The sequence below is a fragment of the Salvelinus sp. IW2-2015 genome, linkage group LG28 (genome assembly GCF_002910315.2).
Source record: "Salvelinus sp. IW2-2015 linkage group LG28, ASM291031v2, whole genome shotgun sequence".
Classification (NCBI taxonomy): Eukaryota; Metazoa; Chordata; class Actinopteri; order Salmoniformes; family Salmonidae; genus Salvelinus; species Salvelinus sp. IW2-2015.
Window position 1 is genome coordinate 24,720,034 of NC_036868.1, and position 25,047 is coordinate 24,745,080.

Sequence of the window (25,047 nt, forward strand, 5' to 3'; positions counted from 1 at the left end):
GGTAAGAGTGTGACCAATATGAGCCCGGAGCCGACGGCGGCAACCCATGTGGGTACTGTGGGATTGGCTAGTGTATAAGGAAAGTACCAATACCAAGGCAAAAAAACTCATTAGACTCCCCTGTGCCCAATAAAAATCCACACAACCCTCCCCAAAGCAAAAAAAAAAAAGTTACACCCCCGCTTCCCTATTTTGGACCCCCGCCCCCTTCCCCTCCAGTAATTTTCGAACTGCCCCAATACTTTCTCCAACAGCATTTCTTTTCAATCTATTTACATTTTAGTATTTTTTTTCTAAGACTAATACACACCCACATTTTAATCTAACAATGTGTGCCCAAACAAAATAGAATGGACACAAGTGAAGATTCGACAACACCCTACCCTTGTCTTACAGTACATGTATCCAAGACAAAGATAATCACAGTCATGTATGAGGGTGTTATGAATATGATCATAGAATAATGGATGATAATTACAGCTTTTTATTTCAGATCAATTAAAATAAATTAATTTGAGGAAATGAATAATTCATATTTCCTAATGAGGAGTGTAGACTTCTCAGGCAGCGTGGGAATGTTCTCCTTTTCTCTCTGCCTCTGTTTGGCAGTCTAACAAATGTATATTCTATTGCTCTGAAGCAAACCCGACTCCTAAATGAATGATAATGATAACTCCGCATGAAAAATCCATTTGGAGAGGAGAGCCAGAGGCCAAAAGAGAGAGAGAGAGAAGGAGATAAATGGGGAGAGAGAATGAAAGAGAGAGTGATATGGGAAGAGACAGAATGGGAGAGATATAGATAGATACTGTAGATGTGGGATAGAGAAAGACAGAGATGAGAGAGAGATTGAGAAAGGAGTCTCTTGCTGGACATTTCATTCATAAAACCAACAGATAGTAACTGCATGTATTTAAATACACATTCAATGCTCTGTATTTGTAATACAGGACAGAGTAGATATGTGTCACATGTTGCCCTCTTTAGTTTTTCACAGATTGGAGACCAGCTCTTTTTGTGTGTATTTATTATTTCATTTTGAGTTTGCAGTGATCGTTTATTTAACATATTTTGCATGCCTTATTCTAATTTGCATGACATTCTATGGTTTGCTGTGCCTCCTTTTGTCCTTTCTAATGGATTTATTGTAGACTCCTTCCCCTTGGCTGGTCTCCTTGGAGACGGGAGTTGGCCCAGGTTTGCCACGCCTGGGCCTTATCAACTAACAAGCTAACTGAGCTCCTTAACTGTTACTGACTCTTACATCTGATAACTCAAAGAATAATGCAATGGGCTGTTATGTAAAGATGAAGTGAAGGGGAGACCTGCTGTTTGGAATGGTCCGACAGACAGCACATCATCCCAAAGGAGAGGGAAGAGGACTATGGACGAGAGGACTAGCGACTCCTTGTGGCGGGCTGGGCGCCTGCAAGCTGACTCGGTAGCCAGTTGTACATTGGTGCAGCTGGCTTCCGGGTTAAGCGAGCAGCATGTCAAGAAGCAGTGCGGCTTGGCAGGGTCGTGTCTAATGATGCATGGCTCTCGACCTTCGCCTCTCCCGAGTCTGTACGGGAGTTGCAGTGATGGGACAAGAATGTAACTACCAATTGAGGAGAAAAAGGGGTAAAAGTACAAAACAAATAAGTAGAATAGGGTGCCATTTGGTACGTATCCTGAGTGATGTTTTAGTGACTTTAGGTGACAACAGACTGAGAGATTGACCTGATGAAAGAGAGAATCTCTGAAAGGGTAGCAGAGGTGAGGAGAGAAAATTGAGGTTTCTTTCTGGTGAGTGAGAGAGGGGTGTTTTCCTCAAACTGGGTAGCACTGCAGAGCCTGCAGCGTGGCTGTGCCAGCCAGTGCCGCCTCCTCCTCTGCTGCACTGAAACTGTTTTTCTTTCTCTCTCTCTCTCTCTGTCTCCAGTTCTCTATTCTAGGCGCCCTTCTGTCCCAACCCGGCACCAGAGAAAATATTTTGTTTCTTTCAGTAAATTTTGGTCAAGAAAAAACTAACCTGTAGCTAGCTGGCTTCTGTGAATTGCGCTGTGTCATGGCTGTTGCTGCTTATTGTATTACTATTGGACGTTCTTTCGTTCACTATTTCATGAAGCATTATCATTTGTTTACCATATTTATCATCCGTTTGGGTAAAAGGCACAGGAACTCAACTAAGATGAGCGCATCTAAAGGATACAATGGGTAGATGTACACAGTCCCTCTATTCTCTATGACAATAATGGTATAGGCTAATGATTGTGTACAACAATAGACGATATGGTCAGAGGTGTGTGCTTCTTCTCTAAGACATGGTATATGTGCATAATGGTATGCAACAGGAGACAATAGGCAGAGTCGCGTGTTGCTTCTCTCTCAAATGAACTGTTTTTGGGGAAAAAAAGGAAAAGGAAACCAAACCAAATATGGTTGCAGGTGACAGCAGAGAGGATACCCTGTTGCCATAGCTACATGCCAGCTAATTTCATGTTCACTCTATGGAGGTAAAACATGTTCATGCATGTAGTGGTGTTAATAGTATAACACACAGGCACGCACACAAGTAGGCGCACATGCACACACACATAAACGAGCACGTGCATGCACAAACACACACACAATACAGCCTCCCACATACACACTGGACCCGCAGAGACTATTACACCATCAGTAATGACAGAGTTGATTGGCTGACCAGAACACTGACCTCCATAACCCAGCAACCTGGACACAGATTATGAAGGATCCTTCGAGGTGCACTGCACTGCACTGTAAAAGCGCACGCACGCACGCACGCACGCACGAGGGGATCCACTGGCACACTGACTGCCCTCTCCCCACCACCCTTTCACAAGCATTCTCTGTAAACATCCTAATAATCATCATACATGCTGCAAGAGGATCTCAACTGTTGCAATGTTTTATCCCGTGATGCAAATGCTCAAGCAAACACACACACAGAGACAAATATGCACAGACACACAGTATACACACAGATGCTCATATGGAGACTAAGAACATAATAATTTGTGTTCAGTTGGCAATAATGTGCCACTTTCTGTGAGTTAGCCAGGAGGGACCTTCTGTTTTGGTCCAGCACTCTGAGGTATAAGAGCATTCAGCTCCACTCTGCCATCCTGCACAGCTGTCCATGCACAAGACTGGCATCAGTGAACCTTGTAACCCTACTGGGCCCTGTTGAATAGCTTGCTAAGGCCGGGCCTATTATTATTATTATTATGCATTATACCGTACTGACAAGTAAAGATCACCCAAATAGGTAATCGCAAATGTGAATAGACAAGATTCAATGTTGGTAAACATCAAATTTATTTTGGTTTTGTCAACCCTCCATACAGAGGCCGTGTTTATATCTGTAATTTCTTATATTTCTCACTGCATTTCTCTCTTTCTTGTCTCTCTAACTCCGCCTCTCTCTGTCTCTCTCTAACCCTCTCTTTAAATCTCTCACACACTCGCTCAGTCTCTGTCACTCTATAAAACTTCTTCGGTATCGGTGTCCCGTCCACGGGACAGTTGAGCTAACGTAGGCTAATGCGATTAGCATGAGGTTGTAAGTAACAAGAAGATTTCCCAGGACATTGACATATCTGATATTGGCAGAAAGCTTAAATGATTGTTAATCTAACTGCACTGTCCAATTTACAGAAGCTATTACAGTGAAAGAATACCATGCTATTCTTTGAGGAGAGTGCACAATTTTGAACATGAAGAGTTATTAATAAACAAATTAGGCACATTTGAGCAATCTTGATACAAAATTTTGAACAGGAATGCAATGGTTCATTGGAGCAGTCTAAAACTGCACATACACTGCTGCCATCTAGTGGCCAAAATCTAAATTTCACCTGGGCTGGAATAATACATTATGGCCTTTCTCTTGCATTTCATGGATGATGGTACAAAAAAAATACACAAGAACGTTTTTTTTTCTTCTTTGTATTATCTTTTACCAGATCTATTGTGTTATATTCTCCTACATTCCTTTCACATTTCCACAAACTTCAAAGTGTTCAAATGGTACCAAGAATATGCATATCCTTGCTACGGGGCCTGAGCTACAGGCAGTTAGATTTGGGTATGTCCTTGTATGCAAAAATTTAAAAAAAGGAGCGGATCCTTAAGAGGTTTTATCACGGCACAGAGCGGAGGACAGGGGGCTATCCTCTAGTATTAGCCCTATAACCATAGCCAATAGATTTATAATGGTAGAACACTCTCCCCCCTCTTCCTCCTCCCAGAGTCAACCTGCCGTGCTCTCCACTCCCCTTCTCTCTGTCCCATTACACTGATCCACAGACATGCAAATCACCATTGGGCTTTCTCTCCCTCTATTGCATTCAGTCATTCAGCTTATTATTCTTGCTCCCCCTCTCTGTAACTGACATCCCCATCTCATCCTCTCCTTTTCTCTCGCACGCTAGCAGAGACCCATAGACTTCCAGTCATTGCGCTACGGCAAGTTAGCATTGGCTCGCGAAACTACCTCTAACTTCCTTCATACTGAACACAGAGCCATAGAAATTGTATCCACAAGTTCATCTGACTCTAGGGAAGTAGGTATCCCTTTAGCTGTGGTAATACAAATTCAACGTGGGCCTGTGTTACTGACCTCGATCTTGGTCTTTTTCCTTTTTGTAACAATGTCCAATGGACCTTGAGGACACTGTCGTCTAATTTGATATTGAGAAGGTGAGAGAGCATGGATCAGCATCAGCAAGTACATTTAACACAGAGAGATAGATAGAGCCACTGAGTGTAATTGTAATCTTTGTCTCTCAAATGTGATCATCAACTCTCAATGCAGTCTGGAGATAGTCTTTTGAGTGTCAGGGAAAATGTAAGGAGTATTTTATTTAGGAATGTAGTGAAGTAAAAATTGTCAAACATATAAAATGTAAAGTAAAAATAACCCCCCAAAATACCACTGCTAATACCATGTCTTTTCTTGTTATTTATTCTCAGATCAAGTATATAATTGTCACGATCGTCTTGATATGAGTGAGAGGACCAAGGCGCAGCATGATATGAATACATCTTCTTTTTATTATATAGAAGACGGAACACGAAACACTTATTCAAACTAACAAAACAACAAACGACCGTCAAACTACAAACGCAAGTGCACACACAAACTACTTACGTTCGACAGACTAGACATATACAATGACCCACAACAGCTAAAGCCTATGGCGGTCTTAAATATGGCTCCCAATCAGAGACAACAGTAACCAGCTGTCTCTAATTGGGAACCCATTCAGGCAACCATAGACTTTCCTAGACAACTACACACAACACTAAACCATCTATACTCCTTAACCCTCTAAACCATACAACCCCCTAGACAATACAAAAACACATACTTCATGATGTCACACCCTGACCTGACTAAAATAATAATGAACACAAAGATAACTAAGGCCAGGGTGTGACAATAATGGTATAGCAAGCTAATAACATTACACATGGCTGCCACTTTTACTCACTCTGGGCTGTAAGACAAGAGCTCCCTAGAAGTTTCTATTCACCCGCCTTATCAAGGCCATCATTGTAAATAAGAATTTGTTCTTAACTGACTTGCCTAGTTAAATAAAGGTTAAATAAAATAAAATAAAAAACCAGTCATTCCAGAATAAAGTTAGCCAAACAGTGCCTCCTGCAGGTTCAGAGGAGAAACTGTGTATTGCATAGAAAACCATACCCTCACTACTCACCAGAAGAAAAAGTGTACAAATCCAAGTCCATTACAGACATATAGATGACTAACAAAAGGATAAAACAGGCACATCAAAAAAAGTCAGGCAGTGAAATCAAATAGCACAGTATCAACCACGTGTGATGTCACTGGCATTCACAGGCTTAGGGAGGTGTGTCTTAATGTGCGTGTGGTTTGTGTCGTGGTGAATTGTGTGTGTACCTGCAGAGTGAGGCATGCTACCCAGTGTGCCTGGCAGACGGCGGTGAGAGAAAGAGAGAGACCGAGAGGAGATGTTGACACACCAACCACCAGCCCAGATGCCAAATCAAAGTTTATTTGTCACGTGCGCAGAATACAACAGGTGTGTGAAGACCTGCTTATTTACAGGCTCTAACCAACAGTGCAAAAAAGGTATTAGGTGTGGATCCTCCCCAACATATTTCAAATCATTACTAGGACTTCTATATCAGATCCGTAGGACTGTAAAGCTGTCTGGAAGAGTGGAAGCTGTCTGGTGTACAGGACAGACTCTTTGCCATGTGCTTTGTGTCTAGTGATAACAATGAGTACTCGGTAGGCGTGTCAGAAGAAGACAATTTTGAACTAAATTCAAGTGTATAATTTCAATAGATACAGTGAACAACATCTATACATTATTCTGACATCTTTACATCTACTACTTGGTGTCTCTTGCTTTAGTCAATACATTTACTGGCTTTCTATGACAGCGAGGAAACAATCCTCTCAGCCATCAGTGTGCTAAGGCAAATTACAATTTCAATTCAATACATAAATTGAAAATATGACGAAATTAATTCCAATTCACTTCCTGAATTGAAAACTGATTTGAAACCAACTATGTGAGGCAAATATATTCCATCTGCAAACATAACTGCTGACTCATTACAACCATGTCTTGTTACCACTAGTTAGTAGCTTGAGTTAGCTTCAGCGATTTCTGCTGGATGTTCTTACTGAAGGGCATCATAAAGTCCTCAAAGTCCACCTCGTAGGAAAACCTCTCCCTCTTCTTCTGCATCTTCTCTACCAGCTGGCTGGTGGTGGTCTGCTTGCCCCATACCTGGAACATAGAGTTGTATAGAGGACTTTCACCATTTTGAAGTAATCAACTGGGTGGGACTTCCTATGAGGTAAGGAAAGATCACATAATTCCATCCAGGTCATCAGGAGGGATCAGCCAATGAATTATACTGGTGAGAAAACATTCCATAACTGCAGGTGACATTAAACCTCCAACCTTGAGTTTATTTATACCTGCTCAAACAACACACTCCAGGTGGCAGTGTGCACCCTTTCAGTTTGTTTACCAATTCTTTGAAGTAGTAGAATAAAATGGACTACTTCAAAATGGAGGCCTCAATGGCGCTGCCCGTGCCCTCAAAAACGCAATAATGGGACAGATACAATGTTGCGATCTCTATACAACTCTATGAGGGAGAAACAACTAAACTGAACACAACCAACGTAGTTCAACTTTATTTTAATATACAGGTTCAATTCCCCTCCTGGACCTCCATGTACATGTCTTGCAGAAAAAAATAAACATTGTTACCAAACTCATTTGAGAGAGATTCGTTGTCATTTTAATCTGATTACCCCTGCTACATCAGCACTGCAATGGCATAGCAGTCCTACCGTTTTTGGCACGTAGCTGATGTCCACTTTGTTGACTTGTCCGCTGATGATCTGAGTGCTGTGCAGAATGACGCTCTCCTTCAGGAACATCGCTTTATTCACTACCATCTCAGATGGGGCAGGGGTCACCGGACCATGACCCTGGGGGGGGGGGGACCACGGCAACACAGTCATCAAGGAGGCAGAAAAAAACAGCAATCAAGGTTTAGGGTCAGTCAATTCAGTCAACTTCCAGAGATTGTATCAGCATTTTAATTCTAGATCAACTGAAATGTTGACTCATTGATTTTCAATGCGGATTTATCAATACTTAGGAATTTCAATTCATATCTTGACTGAATTGAAATGGAATTGAGCCCAACCCTGGAGCAATATTGAAGTAACCACAGTGACACAGCAACACAGTAAAAACTGTAATATCTTATGTTTCACCGAGTCTTGGCTGAACGACAAAACGGATAATATAGAGCTGTCTGGGATTTCCGTGCATCGGCATGACAGAGCAGCTACGTCTGGTAAGACGAAGGGCGGGGGTGTGTGTATTTGTTAATAACAGCTGGTGCATGATGTCTAATATTTAAAAAAGTCTCAAGGTATTGTTCGCCTGAGGTAGAGTACCTCATAACAAGCTGTAGACCACACCATCTACCAAGAGAGTTCTCATGTGTATTATTCGTAGCCGTCTATTTACCACCACAACCTTATGCTGTCACTAAGACCGCACTCAACAAGCTGTATAAGGCCATAAGCAAACAAGAAAATGCTCATCCAGAAGCGACGCTCCTAGTGGCCGGGGACTTTAATGCAGGCTAACTTAAATCCGTTTTGCCTCATTTCTACCAGCATGTCACATGTGCAAGCAGAGGAAAAAATCTAGACCACCTTTACTCCACACACAGAGATGCATACAAAGCTCTCCCTCACCCTCCATTTGGCAAATCTGACCATAATTCTATCCTCCTGATTTCTGTTTACAAGCATAAACTACAACAGGAAGTACCAGTGACTCGCTCAATACGGAAGTGGTCAGATAGGGCGAATGCTACGCTACAGGACTGTTTTGCTAGCACAGACTGGAATATGTTCCGTGATTCATCCAATGGCATTGAGGTGTATACCACCTCAGTTACAGGCAACATCCGCACCGCCTTGCCCTCAGACGAACCATCAAACTCAGAGCATGTACCAACTGGCAAGTGTCTTCATTGACATTTTCAAACTCTCCCTGACCGAGTCTGTAATGCCTAAATGTTTCAAGCAGACCACCATAGTCCCTGTGTAAAAGAATGCGAAGGTAACCTGCCTGAATGACTACCGCCCCGTAGCACTCACGCCGGTAGCCATGAAGTGCATTGAAAGGCTGGTCATGGCTCACATCAACACCATCATCCCGGAAACCCTAGACCCACTTCAATTCGCATACCGCGCCAAACAGATCCACAGATGACGCAATCTCAATCTCACTTCACACTGCCCTTTCCAACCTGGACAAAAGGAACACCTATGTGAGACTTTAGCTCAGCGTTCAACACCATAGTACCCACAAAGCTCATCACTAAGCTAAGGACCCTGGGACTAAACACCTCCCTTTGCAACTGGATCTTGGACTTCCTGATGGGTTATGCTTAAGCCAGTACATGTCCAGGCCCGTCTGAAGTTTGCTAGAGAGCATTTGGCTGATCCAGAAGAAGATTGGGAGAATGTCATATGGTCAGATGAAACCAAAATATAACTTTTTGGTAAAAACTCAACTCGTCGTGTTTGGAGGACAAAGAATGCTGAGTTGCATCCAAAGAACACCATACCTACTGTGAAGCATGGGGGTGGAAACATCATGCTTTGGGGTTGTTTTTCTGCAAAGGGACCAGGACGACTGATCCATGTAAAGGAAAGAATGAATGGGGCCATGTATCGTGAGATTTTGAGTGAAAACCTCCTTCCATCAGCAAGGGCATTGAAGATGAAACGTGGCTGGGTCTTTCAGCATGACAATGATCCCAAACACACCGCCCGGGCAACGAAGGAGTGGCTTCGTAAGAAGCATTTCAAGGTCCTGGAGTAGCCTAGCCAGTCTCCAGATCTCAACCCCATAGAAAATCTTTGGAGGAAGTTGAAAGTCCATGTTGCCCAGCAACAGCCCCAAAACATCACTGCTCTAGAGATCTGCATGGAGGAATGGGCCAAAATACCAGCAACAGTGTGTGAAAACCTTGTGAAGACTTACAGAAAACGTTTGACCTCTGTCATTGCCAACAAAGGGTATATAACAAAGTATTGAGATAAACTTTTGTTATTGACCAAATACTTACTTTCCACCATAATATGCAAATAAATTCATAAAAAATCCTACAATGTGATTTTCTGGATTTTTTTCCCTCATTTTGTCTGTCATAGTTGAAGTGTACCTATGATGAAAATTACAGGCCTCTCTCATCTTTTTAAGTGGGAGAACTTGCACAATTGGTGGCTGACTAAAGACTTTTTTGACCCACTGTATACAAATGACCTCGACTACCCTGTACCACCGCACATGGGCTCGGTACCGGTACCCCCTGTATATAGCAATTTTATTTTATTTGAGTTTGAATAGGGACTCGCATGGTGTCTCTGCCGGCTACGATGCCTCTGATTATTGAGAACTACACCACGGCCTTGTCAGCAAGTAATTCTACACGTCTGGACTAATTTGCTTACATGTCTCTGGGGTAGGGTAACAGGGACTATCCTTTTACACTTTTTGGTTTTCGGTCGCATTGAGAGATGGGAAGGGAGGCCTATGCATAGATCAAAAAAGAATGGGTGTGTGACCACATCTTTGACATACAGGATTATGATGATTGGTTAACAGTCTTACCATCGATCGGATCAAAAATAGAAAGAAACGGTCCACATGTTGTTAGGACAAACAAGTAGCATGAAAAGTTATTGTACCTTTTCTTGGGCAGTGGCAGGTCTGGGTTTAGGTTGAGGTATACCCCCTTTTCCTTTCTTGTTCTCCTTGAGTTTGGGCAGAGTATCAATCTTAGCCTGGACCAAGTCCACAATCCTGAAGTCTGCATAGGCATGGGCGATGTCCAAGCAATTTTGCTCTGAAACAAAATGCACTTATTCAAATGACAGAAAAAGTCTCTGAGGCAATCTATCAACTAAAACAGTCAACCAACTCAGGTGTTCTGAGTGCTGACCTTATGTGTTGTTTGGGTAGCCTACAGAGTGAGTGAGTATTCATTCCTTGTTCGCTATTTAATATCCTACTGCATCATGCTATTCATGATGGTATTACAGTACCTTTCTTGTTTTCTGCAGCAACCGTTGCCCCGGCCTTGATGAGGTAGTCCACACAGCAGGGCCTGCAGCTCTCGATGGCCCTCATGAGGGGTGTGGCACCGTTGAGAGAGGGCGTGTCCACCTTGGCTCCTCTCTCCACCAGCAGCTCCATTATGTCCAGTTGTCCGGCGTGACAAGCGTGGTGAAGGGGCGTCCAACGGAACTGGTCACACACATTCACGTCAGCCCTGTGGTATATAAGAAACACATACGGTACAGTACTGAAATAGGCCTAATGCTATGACTGACTAAACCACTATAACTTTACCGGCATATTCACACTGCATTATAAAGCAAACATTGAGAAATGTATACAGTCTACAAAAGGGAGAAGTGATAATGATGAGTTGTGTAACAACCCCTTTACATATGTTGACTACGGTGTTCCATAAACTAAAACAAAATAATCTCATCCAGGAGAGAATTCTTCCTCACCCCAAGTTGAGGAGGAATTGGGCCACCTCGTAGTTTCCACTGGAACAGGCGGTCATGAGAGGGGTCTTATAGAAGCGGTCCTTCACGTCCACCGGGACCCCCTGACTGAAGGCCAGGTTCAGAGACTCCAGGTCCCCCGTCTTCACACAGTAGTTGATGTCGATATAGACCCTCTCCGGCTTGTCTAGGTACCAGGCGGAGTCATCCTCTATCGGGTGGACTGGCGGGTGGTCGCGGTCGAAACGGGTGACGTCAGTACAATGCTGGTACGTCTCGATCATGTAGTGAGGCGGCCCGCCGTCGTCCCGCCGGTATATAAGCTCAGGTGGGATGGTACAAATAGGCATGGGGAGAGTGAATTTAGCCTTTTTCTTGCCCTTTTTACCTCTCTTTCCTCCTTTCTTCTTCTTTGGACCATAAGAGGCGATGGTAAATGGTTTCTGGAGGTACTTGAGGCCCTTGAAGAAGTCACTGACGTTGACTAGTCCTTCTCTCCTTTTGTCGTGGGCCCCTACCACCTTGTGGAGCTGGTCCAGTTCCACTGGGGCCTGGAGCTTCTGCAGCACAGATATAAACATTTCCCTAGAGACTGTCTCCGTGCCCTTGGCTTCTGATTCGTCCAAAAAGGCGTTCCGGAGGGCGGCCTCGTGCTCGTGGGACCAATCGTGGAGGGTCAGGGCCCAGGGAGTGTTGGGATTGGACATCCCGGTTTTGGAGTACTTCCCATGTATCCTCTCTGCTTTCTTGAGTTCCTTTACAACTGCCTTGTAGCCGTTGTCTTTGGCAATATGACGGGGTAGAAGGCCCTCCTGGTCTTTTTGTTTGGGGTTACAACCTGAAGTTATCACACAATAAAGATGGAAACCCTTTCGTGACTGAAGTGGAATAAAAATCTGACAAATCAATAGCCAGCTGAAAACATTTCAAATGCTGGGAATAAAATGTATAAAATGCTAAAAAAAAAATTCAAACAGATGTATTCACTGAGCTTAACGTCAATGTGTTTGTTTGAGTTTAAGAAGGACTGATTACTTCCGTGTATATTAGTTACAGTATTAGTAAAAAAAAGCATATTAGTTAAGGCCTATACCTCTCTGTGCTAGGAACCTGCAGCAATCAGTGAAGCCCCCTCGGGCAGCGTAGTGCAGAGGAGTGTCCCCCTCTGATGTCATCACCCCCATGTCAGCTGAGTAAGCAGACAGCACCTGGATCACCTGCAGGAAGTCAATACAATTATAGTAACTGATGATGCTCGTACACAAAACAGATGACGTATAGGGCCTGTTTCCCGGACCCAAAATAAGCCTTGTCCTGCTCAATGGAAAATGTCTATAGGAAGTGTTTTTCAGTTCAGGACTAAGCTTAATCTGGGTCCAGGAAATTGGCGCATGAAGTTCAGACTAGGGTTGCAAAAATAGTGGTAATTTACCAAAGTTACCAGAATCTTCAGTAATTTTTTAATTAACAGAAAATATATGGCAATCTATCGTGACTTTGGTCATTTATAATTTAATAACAAAAAAAAAAAAAAGATGGTTCAAGAGAAAATAGCCTAGTTAATAAAAAAAAGCATCTAAATCAACAACGGCCTTAACTCTGCAACTCAACCAACTATTGACTTTTTTCACAACTGACACTAGTTTGACGCCAAAACATTACCAAAAAATACATATTGACATAGTAAAATAAAATAGAAGTCTGTAAAAATATATATAAAAGGATATTTCATGCTGAAACCCCTCATATTAAACACCAATGGTATTCACTAAATTGATGGTTAACATTTAGGATAATGTTTAACATCTTTGTCATTCTGTTTTTCTATTTTAATAACATCTTATTTAGTTATGTCATATATTTTATATGTGATAAGGCCACACAGAGGGCCCAAAATAATTACAGACATTAATAATCTGAAGTACCCAAAAGGCCCACTAGAAGTCTTTTGATAGATTACATTAATACAGAAAGTTTCCAGTAATATTCCCTTCCTTTGCAACCGTAGTACAGATATATTGTATATGTGGCCCATGTGGCAATTAAAGCCACAATTAGACATGGGTAGTCTATACTGACAGACACCTGACGTTCAAATGAATTATTACTGTTTAGGCTACCTGGGGTGGCAGGTAGCCTAGTGGTTAGAGCATTGGACTAGTAACCGAAAGGTTGCTAGATTGAATCCCTGAGCTGACAAGGTAAAAATCTGTTGTGCTGCCCCTGAACAAGGCACTGTTCCTAGGCTGTCATTGTAAATAAGAATTTGTTCTTAACTGACTTGCCTAGTTAATTAAATAAAGGTAAAATAAAAAAAATAACCCACCTCAAAGAATCCCCCCATGGCAGCGAAGTGTGTGGCGTGGAGGTGGTTCTTGTCGAGGGTGTTGGGGTTTGCCCCCCTCAGTAGGATGGCTCTGACCAGCTCCACAGCCCCAGCCCTGGCTGCCTCCATCAATGCAGTGCGGCCTGTCATCTGTAGAGACAGGAGGATGTCACCTCTATGTGATGAGTGTGAATATGAAGACCAAATTCACACACATCAAAGTCTTAGTTACCTTATTCTATATCTACATTACTCAGAGAGACGACAATTCAGGTAATTTCCTCTCCCATAATTCAACAAGTTAAATTTGAGAAAATATAAAATTAGTTGAATCCAAAATGGCACACTTATAACATTTCAGCAAACTGTACCTAATAAGACTAAAGTATTGCACTAAATAGAGAATAGGGTGTAATTTCAGATTTGCCCATTGATCTCCCAGAAACCGCCATGTCATGTGTTATGAGACCTGATTGGCTGCATTGGGGTCGGCGCCCTGCTCCAGGATGCTGAGGCACATGGCGGAGCAGTCGGCGGCACGTTGACACGCCAGCAGGAACACGGGTGTCCCGGCGAGCGAGACGTTGTTGACATCAGCCAAGCTGTGTAGGGCCACCTGCAGGCAGCGCATGTGGCGCTTGGTGGGGAAGATGCAGTAGAAGAGCACACCTTGGAAAAGAGCCAAGAGCCACCAAGTGAGCCATTGAGCTGAAGGGATCGGATTACCCAGCAGGCTTTACAGACAAGGGAGAGGATCCCTTCTGATCTGTAATTAGATGTGTTCACAATCATCCCCACAAAATAGCCAAGACTCATTGACTGTAACTGAAGACTGGACCTCACTGCAATTGAGGCTATTATCATAATTGGGCTTTAAGGAGTTTTGTATGAGCGCCATTGGGTTGGCTCCTTTGGAGGGAGTGAGTCAATTCGAGCCGCCTGAGACACTGATCTCATCAATATGTAAACAGAGAAAGCATGCATTTTCATGAGTCAAACAGTCACGCCATTCAACAGGAGGCTACCAGACTGAACTTGAAACAGAATCCATCTCTTGGTATCAGAGCTACACACACAGTAATACAGTAAGTAAGCAAACTGTGGAGTGTAAATTTGAATACAGTGATGGTCTACTATGGTTTGAATTGATGCGAAGGGCACATTTCCATCTACGGGTAATAAATAAAGTAACATTCTATTTTATTCCATCCCATTGTATAAATTTATATTCTCAGTAGCCGACTACTCTACTCTACACTACTCTACTCAATATCTCTAGCAAACACAGCATCACCTAATCTGGAGGCTGACTGGATCCTCTCACCTTTCCCGTCAGCATCCAACAGGTTCATTTTAGCGTAGTTCTTAGCTAGCAGGGCCACCATGCCGTCGTGCCCCATCTCAGCTGCTAACATGACCGGGGTGCGTCCCCTTTTGTCCTGGACGTTGGGCTGGGCGCCCTGGGCCAGCAGGAAGCTGACCATGTCTGTGTTGTTGGCCACAGCAGCCAGGTGGAGAACTCCGGTGCCCTCCCGTGGCTCTGTCAGGTTGATGAGGTCCTCCACACCCATGTCTACCATCTTCTCTATCTGAGGCTGGTCTCCCTCATGAACATACTGGAGGAGCCGGTAGATCTGCAGCACCTGCAGGCGACCCTCGGCCACCGGGGTCTTCATTATGGGTCAGTAGGGGCTCTCGTTCCAGACCAGGGTCAAATACTATTAGTCAAAAGTTTTAAATACTTGAGTTTCACTTTATTTAATTTGTCTGGTACAATGTAGCCAATGGTATAGTCCCAAAAATGCACATTTTAAGCCAAAGCATGCACAACTCTCGCAGAACTAAACTCCACTCTATGGTGAAGGAAGTTTATAAACTTCCTTTATAATGGTGTATACACTTCCTTCACCATAGAGTGGAGTTTAGTCCGGTAGCGCAACTCAAATAATAGCCGACCTTCAACTATATGTATTTCTTTGTCCCTTTCTCCTTGAGATTAAAATAGAATAAAACTGTAGGCCCTATAACGTTACTATCAACTCACTCTCACATCTCCTTGCGGCCATTCTGCCTCGCTGTTGTAAAATGTTTACGTTCCGTTTACGCATATCAAATCAAAAACAAGTGAGGTAGGTCTGGCTTGTTTACCTGCCTGGCTAGCTACGTAAAATATGCCTAGCTACGTAGAATATGCCTCGACCAAACTAACGTAAACTGCAAAACAATTTGAAAGACAGCTTTTAAATTGTACTTTCTTACCTTTAAAAAAAATCTCACATGCAGAAACTATTTCTATGTGGTTAGTTTGTTGACAAATCCGGTCATCATTGGAGCGAAATGAATGCGTAATCGACCGAATAGTTTGAATGCTGATTGTTTCAAAGCACAACCTGTGACTTTTGTTGGAGAGAGCAGGGGGGAGGAGAAATGATTCCCATAGCAACGGAACGTGCGGGTAAAATCACTAGAGGATGGGCCTCAAGGAATAACTGCCGGCACCTTGAATGCTGGCAGGCAACGCGCATTCTATCTTACTCAATGGCTATGTTCTTAAGTGGGTAGAATTACGGGTTCAGTGCACTTCACTGGCGTTGCAAATATCAGTTTACATGGTGTGTCAGTCCTGTCACTCAAGCACAGTCTTAAAGAAGGTAAAAACAAAAGCCAAGGAATAAGATCAGACTGCGAGAGTAAAAGAGGATGAATATTGCCTCCTCTCTTCAAAATCAAAAAGTAATATCCAAATATTCAGGGTTGTTCAGCAGCACAGTGAAGTAGAGCTATCATATAATTTTGGACATACGTTTTCACTAGTGCAACAGTTTACAGTTGTCATAGAGAGGAATTGAGTTTAGCCTAGCTGTTTGCTAGCGCTATTGAAATGTAGCCATGTAGCCTCTGTTTTCGTCATGCTAGCTAATAAGTATGTGTGTTTGTATAAAATGTACAGTATGTTCATATTGGTATACTTACCCATTCTACTTACCTCTTTTGACCTGTTGCGAAGGAAGACTGGAGGCCATTGTTGTTAATTAAGATTAAAATAGTTTTCAAATGTTTGTCTGTGTTGTTTTATGGAACCTCTTAGCAGAGGATGGATAATGGATTATAATTGATTATCTTGTGCTTGTCTTTATTTTCTAAAAGGTAGCATGGTGGGAAAATGTAGCTGTAATAAAAAGTTAAAGGGAAGTTCACCCATTTTTTTTTTATACATGTGGCCTCTTTCTGTGCTTTTAGTTGTTTTGTTGCAAAGAAAATGGTTGTCACATTTTGCGGAGTCATCACTTGCCATTGACCACAATGCATTGTGCAAATGTGTCTAAAGCATGTTATAAAACACTACAAAACACTCCAAACCAACTCAGAATCTCATTCTGGATAAAGTCTCTGCACTAAATTTTTAAATCCCCCCCAACTGTGCCATAAATCCATATTTGAATAATGCTTCTTACAACAAAAGGATGCAAATATGGATTTATGGGACAGTGGATTTATTTCTTTATTAAATTGAGTGGAGAGACATTATCCTGAATGAGATTCTGATATAATATGAGTTAGTTTGGAGTGTTTGAGCGTTTTATAACATGCTTAGACACATTTTCATAATGAATGATTGTCTATCGCAAGTGATGACTCTGTAACCAAACAAAATATATATAAAAAAAAGTTTGGGGGATCAACTACAAGCACAAAAAGAGTGAAAATAAGGTCACATGTAAAAATGGGTGAACTTCCCCTTTTAGTCAAAGCGAATGAAGACAAGGCCTCAAAGGGATTAACATATATATATATATATATTTTATTTTTATTTTTTATAAATATGTCATTTAATATGTAATCATTTCATAAAAAAAATTGAAAAAGTTTGTATAAGCTTATTATTTCTTGTTTTGATATAACTACATTTATAAAATTTATAAAATAACATGTGCACTACTCTAGTAGTGACACAGTAGTGAAACAAGATGTCAATAGTGATTTTGAGCGGGCAAAAAGTAATATAATGTTTTCAATAGTTATTCAAAAGGGTTTCTGTAGAAAATGAAATAGTCTCAGGAGCAATTCAGTAGGGACACAACACTACGTACACAGATGGCACTGGTAGTAGTAATTCAATAGGAATTGAGTAGACATACAGAATGAATGTGTAGGCATTGTGTAGTAATTCAATCGTGAATGTGTAACGCACTACGCAGGCGATAAGAAGCAGGTACAGGGAGTGAACCATTTAATATAGAAGGACATGCAACGGAACAAGAGCGTCTGGACACAAAACACGACAAACAATGCCACTGAAAGGAACAATACAGAGGAACAGACATTTATGCAGGGCCAATCAACAAAGTGAGGGAGTCCAGGTGAGTCCAGGTGAGTCCAGTGAGCACAGCTGCGCGTAATGATGGTATAATGACGGGTAGCCTGGCACCCTCGAGCACCAGGGAGGGGGAGCGGGAGCGGGAGCAGGCGTGACAGAATGTGTAGGACTTAAGTAGTAGGAACCCCAAAGCATAGTTACACAGTAGTCATTAAGGGAGAATTATGTAGTGATTTGAGTAGGAAATATGTAGTGTTCACCAGTAGTGAAACGTCCCAATTTATCATTACTACTTAAATTACTACTGGTTTACTACATATTTCCATAGCAATCAAGTAGTAAAACCAGTAGGTTCTGTGTAGATCTTGTGTAGTAGTGATGAGTATTAATTCAGTAGTTATAACGACACAGGACGAGACCCAAATGCAGACACAGGAGGCAGATGGTTCGAGTCTCTGATATTTATTTATAGATAAGGGGCAGTCGAGGCAGGTCGAGGACAGGCAGAAGTTCGTAAACCAGGTCAGAGTCAGATGAGTACAGGACGGCAGGCAGACTTGAGGTCAGGGCAGGCAGAAAAGGTCGGAACCGGGTGGACTAGAAAAACAGGAGTACGGAAGAACACGCTGGTAAGCTTGACAAGACGAACTAAGCAACAGACAAACAGAAACCACTGGTACAAATACACAGGGGATAATGGGAACAAATGGGAGACACCTGATGGGGGGTGGAGGCAAGCACAAGACAGGTTAAACCGATCAGGGTGTTACAGTAGAACTTCATGAGGATTCCTCTTTCGGATTCCCCTGTGACCTCTTGACCTCTGATTGAGAATAACAGTAATATCTATTTTCATCTGCCTCACTTTTCATTGTGTCAGAATAAAAAAGGGAAGTTGAGACGACACAGGAAGTTGTCACAGAGCAGACCGATGCAAGGCCAGCTATTCCCCTGAAAAGGTGTGGTGATGGAAGAAGTACCCTTTTTGGTACAGCTTAACTGAGAACGTTTATTTCAAACGAACCTTCAAGTTCTTACATCTTTCTCCTCATCTCAACTTCACAATCTTGAAACTCAGAGCCAGTAAATGAAAAACAACCAAGTAATTTAAAAAAACTAAAGCAAATATTTTACCTCTCAAACACAATCATTATCTGTTGCTCAATGACCAAGCACAGGGAAGTAAATTGGCACATTGCGACTGCTTTAAAAATATATCTTGCAACAGAAATGGTGAGAATTTGAATCTGATTATTCTGCTAATCTCTTTAATATATCAATATAAGCGTATAGTCTTAATAGTGAATAGTCTATGGTTCAGGGTCTTGATCTAATGGTTGCATATTCAGTCTGTTGGTCTACCAGTGGGAAGGTTGACCTCAGTATAGGTAATGTCTGCTCTCTGGCCCTACGCACATATGTAACAGTATAGCTTCCGTCCCTCTCCTCGCCCCTACCTGGGCTCGAACCAGGGACCCTCTGTGCACAGACAACAGTCACTCTCAATGCATCGTTACCCATCGCGCCACAAAAGCCGCGGCCCTTGCAGAGCAAGGGGAACAACTACTTCACGGTCTCAGAGCGAGTGACGTTACCAATTGAAACACTATTAGCCCGCACCCCGCTAACTAGCTAGCCATTTCACATCGGTTACGCATACATAGTTAAACACGTCCACACACACACAATTATCAAAGTGAATAATGTTGATGAATCGATTTACTTACATCACTGTTGTTTGCTTGCACCACATTTCCTGTGTTGACTAACATCTGATTTCCTGAAAAATAATCTGAAATCGTACGATCGTGAATCATTAATAAAATACACATTTCACACCAAAAAGAAAGGTTTTCTTTACTATACAACATTATAAATATCTACTAACTGTATGAAGGAAATTAGTTCCGTTCAGATAGAATAGAAGCTGACTTCAGAGGGTAATTAAGAGTTGTAGATGACTTACGCACCCTCCACCTGAAGATGACAATCAGAGCTGCAGCCACACACACAGCCATAAGCACTACTGCTACCCAAATCACCTCCGACTGGTTAAGAACTGATGGAGAAAGACACAGAGCACACCTGTGTCACTTGAGATCAGCCTGGCTCACAACAGAAAGAGGGACTGACACACAAATTACAAAGTACATACAGTGCCTTGCAAAAGTATTCACCCCCTTGGCGTTTTTCCTATTTTGTTTCATTACAACCTGTAATTTAAATGGATTTTTATTTGGATTTCATGTATTGGACATTCACAAAATAGTCCAAATTGGTGAAGTGAAATGAAAAAAAACTTGTTTCAAAAAATAAAAACCGGAAAAGTGGTGCGTGCATATGTATTCACCCCTTTTGCTATGAAGCCCCTAAATAAGATCTCGTGCAACCAATTACCTTCAGAAGTCACATAATTAGTTAAAGTCCACCTGTGTCCAATCTAATTATCACTTGATCTCAGTATATGGGAGTATATACATCTGTTCTGAAAGGCCCCAGAGTCTGCAACACCAATAAGCAAGGGGTAACACCAAGCAAGCGGCAATATGAAGACCAAGGAGCTCTCAAAACAGGTCAGGGACAAATTTGTGGAGAAGTACAGATCAGGGTTAGGTTATAAAAAAAAAATCTGAAACTTTGAACATCCCATGGAGCAGCATTAAATCCATTATAAAAAAAATGGAAAGAATATGGCACCACAACAAACCTGCCAAGAGAGGGCCCCCCACCAAAACTCACGGACCAGGCAAGGAGTACATTAATCAGAGAGGCAACAAAAAGATCAAAGATAACCCTGAAGGAGCTGCAAAGCTCCACAGCGGAGATTGGAGTATCTGCCCATAGGACCATTTTAAGCCGTACACTCCACAGAGCTGGGCTTTATGGAAGAGTGGCCAGAAAAAAGCCATTGCTTAAAGACAAAAATAAGCAAACACGTTTGATGTTCGCCAAAAGGCATGTGAGAGACTCCCCAAACATTTGGAAGAAGAAGGTATTCTGGTCAGATGAGACTAAAATGGAGCTTTTTGGCCATCAAGGAAAATGCTGTCTGGCACAAACCCAACATCTCTCATCACCCCGAGAACACCATCTCCACAGTGAAGCATGGTGGTGGCAGCATCATGCTGTGGGGATGTTTTTCCATCGGCAGGGACAGGGAAACTGGTCAGAATTGAAGGAATGATGGATGGCGCTAAATACAGGGAATTTCTTGAGGGAAACCTGTTTCAGTCTTCCAGAGATTTGAGACTGGGACGGAGGTTCACCTTCCAGCAGGACAATGACCCTAAGCATACTGCTAAAGCAAAACTCGAGTGGTTTAAGGGGAAACATTTAAATGTCTTGGAATGGCCTACTCAAAGCCCAGACCTCAATCCAATTGTGAATCTGTGGTATGACTTAAAGATTGCTGTACACCAGTGGAACCCATCCAACTTGAAGGAGCTGGAGCAGTTTTGCCTTGAAGAATGGGCAAAAATCCCAGTGGCTAGATGTGCCAAGCTTATAGGGACATACCCCAAGAGACTTTCAGCTGTAATTGCTGCAAAAGGTGGCTCTACAAAGTATTGACTTTGGGGGGGTGAATGTTTATGCACGCACAATTTTGTTTTTTTGTCTGATTTCTTGTTTATTTCACAAAAAATATTTTGTATCTTCAAAGTGGTAGGCATGTTGTGTAAATCAATTTTAATTCCAGGTTGTAAGGCAACAAAATAGGAAAAATGCAAAGGGGGTGAATACTTTTGCAAGCCACTGTAGATGAAGCACAATGAGGTACAGCAGTGAAAGTGTTTCCTTGATAAACAGGATTTGAATTTTACTTAGTTTTCCTCCTTTGCCATTACCATCATTATCAGGCTTAATATTCCTTTCTTGTTCATTTTTTCCAGATCATAGTAGCATAAATGTAACGGCGTTCCTCTTCCACTTCATACGAAGAGGAGGAGCAGGGATCGAACCAAAATGCAGACTTGTGATTTGACATGATATTTATTAAAGTAAAGACGACGACACGAACTTCACTTAAAACTAAACAAAACAACAAACGGAGTAGACAAACCTGAACGTAAGGACTTACATGTAACGCAGAACGAACGAACAGGAAAATGACTACATAAAACGACGAACGAACGAAACAGTCCCGTATGGTGCAACATAGACACAGACACAGGAGACAACCACCCACGACCAACAAAGTGAAAACACCTACCTTAATATGATTCTCAATCAGAGGAGATGAAAACCACCTGCCTCTAATTGAGAACCATATTAGGTACCCATTAACCAACATAGAAACAGAAAACATAGACTGCCCACCCAAACTCACGTCCTGACCAGCTAACACATAAAAACTAACAGAAAACAGGTCAGGAACGTGACAATAAAAAGGATACCACAGGAGGTTGGTGGCACCTTAATTGGGGAGGACAGGCTCACGGTAATGGTTGGAGCGGAATTAGTGGAATGGTATCAAATACATGGTTTCCATGTGTTTGATGCCATTTCATTCACTTGGTTCAGCCATTATTATGAGTTGTCCTCCCTCAGCAGCGCCTGTGAAGTATACATACCTGAGAATGTAGAAAAACAATGTAGTCAATGAGGTCTTCACTTTTCCCTTGTCAGTCAGCTGACACCTCCACTTCTCGTTGTTGTCCTTCCTCTGGAGTGTCACAGAGTGAGGTCACAGAGAAACCCTCTGACCTGGTATCTGGAATCTCCCTGCAGCTCACTACCTGTCATCCTCCCAGCTAAGGCTAACTGTATGGTCAATGAGTGAGATACATGTTTCAAGTCCATCAAATGTGTGCAGAGCACCTTAAAGTTACTGGTCTATTAAGCTTTAGATCTGTCTCTGGTGTGGATGAGGAGACTGGGAGAGACAGAAGAAAAATGCAATATGTGTGGTAGTTGTACATTTATTGTGTACTACTGTATGTATATGTCGTAATGTTTAACTAAGACATCTTTTTGCTCATCTTCAGCTGCTGACACTTTGAAGATATAGAGAATAGCCAGCCTTCACACTCGGTCTCTTAGTTCTCTGTGAGTTATGTCTCACCTTTGCCTTAGAGACCGCTGTAATACCACCATTCTATATACTTCCGGCCCTTCCTTGGACACTGTGCTATCTAACCTCCAAACGAGCTTCAATGCCATACAACACTCCTTCCGGCTCCAACTGCTCTTAAACGCTAGTAAAACCAAATGCATGCTTTTCAACCGTTCGCTGCCTCGCACCCGCACGCCCGACTAGCATCACCACCCTGACGGTTCCGACCTAGAATATGTGACATCTATAAGTACCTAGGTGTCTGGCTAGACTGCAAACTCTCCTTCCAGACTCAATCAAACACCTCCAATCCAAAATCAAATCAAGAATCGGCTTTCTATTCCGCAACAAAGCTCCTTCACTACGCCGCCAAACTTACCCTAGTAAAACTGACTATCCTACCGATCCTCGACTTCGGCGATGTCATCTACAAAATAGCTTCCAATACTCTACTCAGCAAACTGGATGCAGTTTATCACAGTGCCATTCGTTTGTTACTAAAGCACCTTATACGACCCACCACTGCGACCTGTATGCCCTAGTCGTCAGACCCACTGGCTCCAGGTCATCTACAAGGCTATGCTAGGTAAAGTGCCGCCTTATCTCAGTTCACTGGTCACGATGGCTACACCCACCCGCAGCACGCGCTCCAGCAGGTGTATCTCACTGATCATCCCTAAAGCCAAACCTCATTTGGACGCCTTTCCTTCCAGTTCTCTGCTGCCTGCGACTGGAACGAATTGCAAAAATCTCTGAAGTTGGAGACTTTTATCTCCCTCAACAACTTTAAAAATCTGCTATCCAGCAGCTAACCGATCGCTGCAGCTGTACATAGTCCATCTGTAAACTACCCACCCAATTTACCTACCTCACCCCCCATACTGCTTTTATTATTTACTTTTCTGCTCTTTTGCACACCAGTATCTCTTCTTGCACATGATCATCTGATGATTTATCACTCCAGTGTTAATCTGCTAAAATTGTAATTATTCGATTCATTGCCTACCTCATGCCTTTTGCACACATTGTATATAGATTCTCTTTTTTTTTCTTTTCTACCATGTTATTGACTTGTTTATTGTTTACTCCATGTGTAACTCTGTGTTGTCTGTTCACACTGCTATGCTTTATCTTGGCCAGGTCGCAGTTGCAAATGAGAACTTGTTCTCAACTAGCCTACCTGGTTAAATAAAGGTGAAATAAAAAAATAAAATAAATAAATAGCGTTCTCAATCCCAGCTCTGGAGTAAAGCCATATAGTTGAGGAGCAGTCTTCTGGATCAACTGTATTGTGACAGGGTAGATGGACATCAACCCCCACATTGACATATTGAGAGACTTTGTTTACATTTATACCGAGAATGTAAGACAAAGTTAATCCATGTAACACAGCATAATAATTACTCAAATCATTTCATAAAGATTGGATCCAATATAAGAGGTAAATATTCACTGAGTGTACAAAACATTTAGAACACTTTCCTAATATTGAGTTGCACCTAGGGCTGTGGATGTCATGACATTTTGTCAGCTGTTGATTGTCAAGCAAATAACTGCCAGTCTCAAGGTAATTGACCGTTAATTAACAAACACATTTAGCATCTCCTGGCTTACACGCATAGCCTACAAGCCACTGATGCAGACCTTTGAAACATATACATTTGAAAAAGTCTAATATTTAATATAGACTACACCATCACAATAAATCCATAATTTATTTTAGACAGGTCTAAAGAGACATGATATGAAGAAAATGTAGTCTATTTCAGAAGAACAGAATGGCATACTCTGAGTTGCCCTGATGTGGCTATGCCATATGGTTGTGGGCTAAACTAGTTCATTTAGGAGACAAGATTTGCTTAGGGTACTTTTTACCCCTTTTTCTCCCCAATTGGTACAGTAGTTACAGTCTTGCCCCATCATTGCAACTCCTGTACGGAGTCAGAAGAGGCGAAGGTCAAGAGCCATGCGTCCTCCAAAACACGACCATGCCAAGCCGCTGTCTTCTTGACACACTGCTCGCTTAATCCGGAAGCCAGCCGCACCAATGGGTTGGAGGAAACACCGTAGAACTGGCGACCGTGTCAGCGTGCATGGACAAGGACATCCCAGCTGGCCAAACCCTCCCCTAACCTGGACGACGCTGTGCCAATTGTGCGCCGCCTCATGGGTCCCACGGTCGCAGCCGGCTGCAACACAGCCCGGGATCGTACGGATCTGTA

The 25,047-nt window shown here is 42.4% G+C and overlaps 1 protein-coding gene across 1 annotated transcript; it reads right to left on the reverse strand.

Annotated features, from left to right (window-relative positions):
- Positions 1–6,026: 6,026 nt before the first annotated feature.
- ankef1a (ankyrin repeat and EF-hand domain containing 1a) lies at positions 6,027–15,885 on the reverse strand. Its single transcript, XM_023974551.2, has 10 exons — positions 15,714–15,885; positions 14,779–15,172; positions 13,924–14,123; positions 13,455–13,604; positions 12,222–12,345; positions 11,132–11,966; positions 10,658–10,884; positions 10,301–10,458; positions 7,370–7,510; positions 6,027–6,794 (listed from the first exon to the last, which is right to left on the reverse strand). Exons 2-10 carry the CDS (start codon positions 15,128–15,130, stop codon positions 6,639–6,641), a joined length of 2,343 nt encoding a protein of 780 aa, XP_023830319.1. The 5' UTR covers positions 15,131–15,172; positions 15,714–15,885; the 3' UTR covers positions 6,027–6,638.
- Between the last annotated feature and the right edge of the window lie 9,162 nt (positions 15,886–25,047).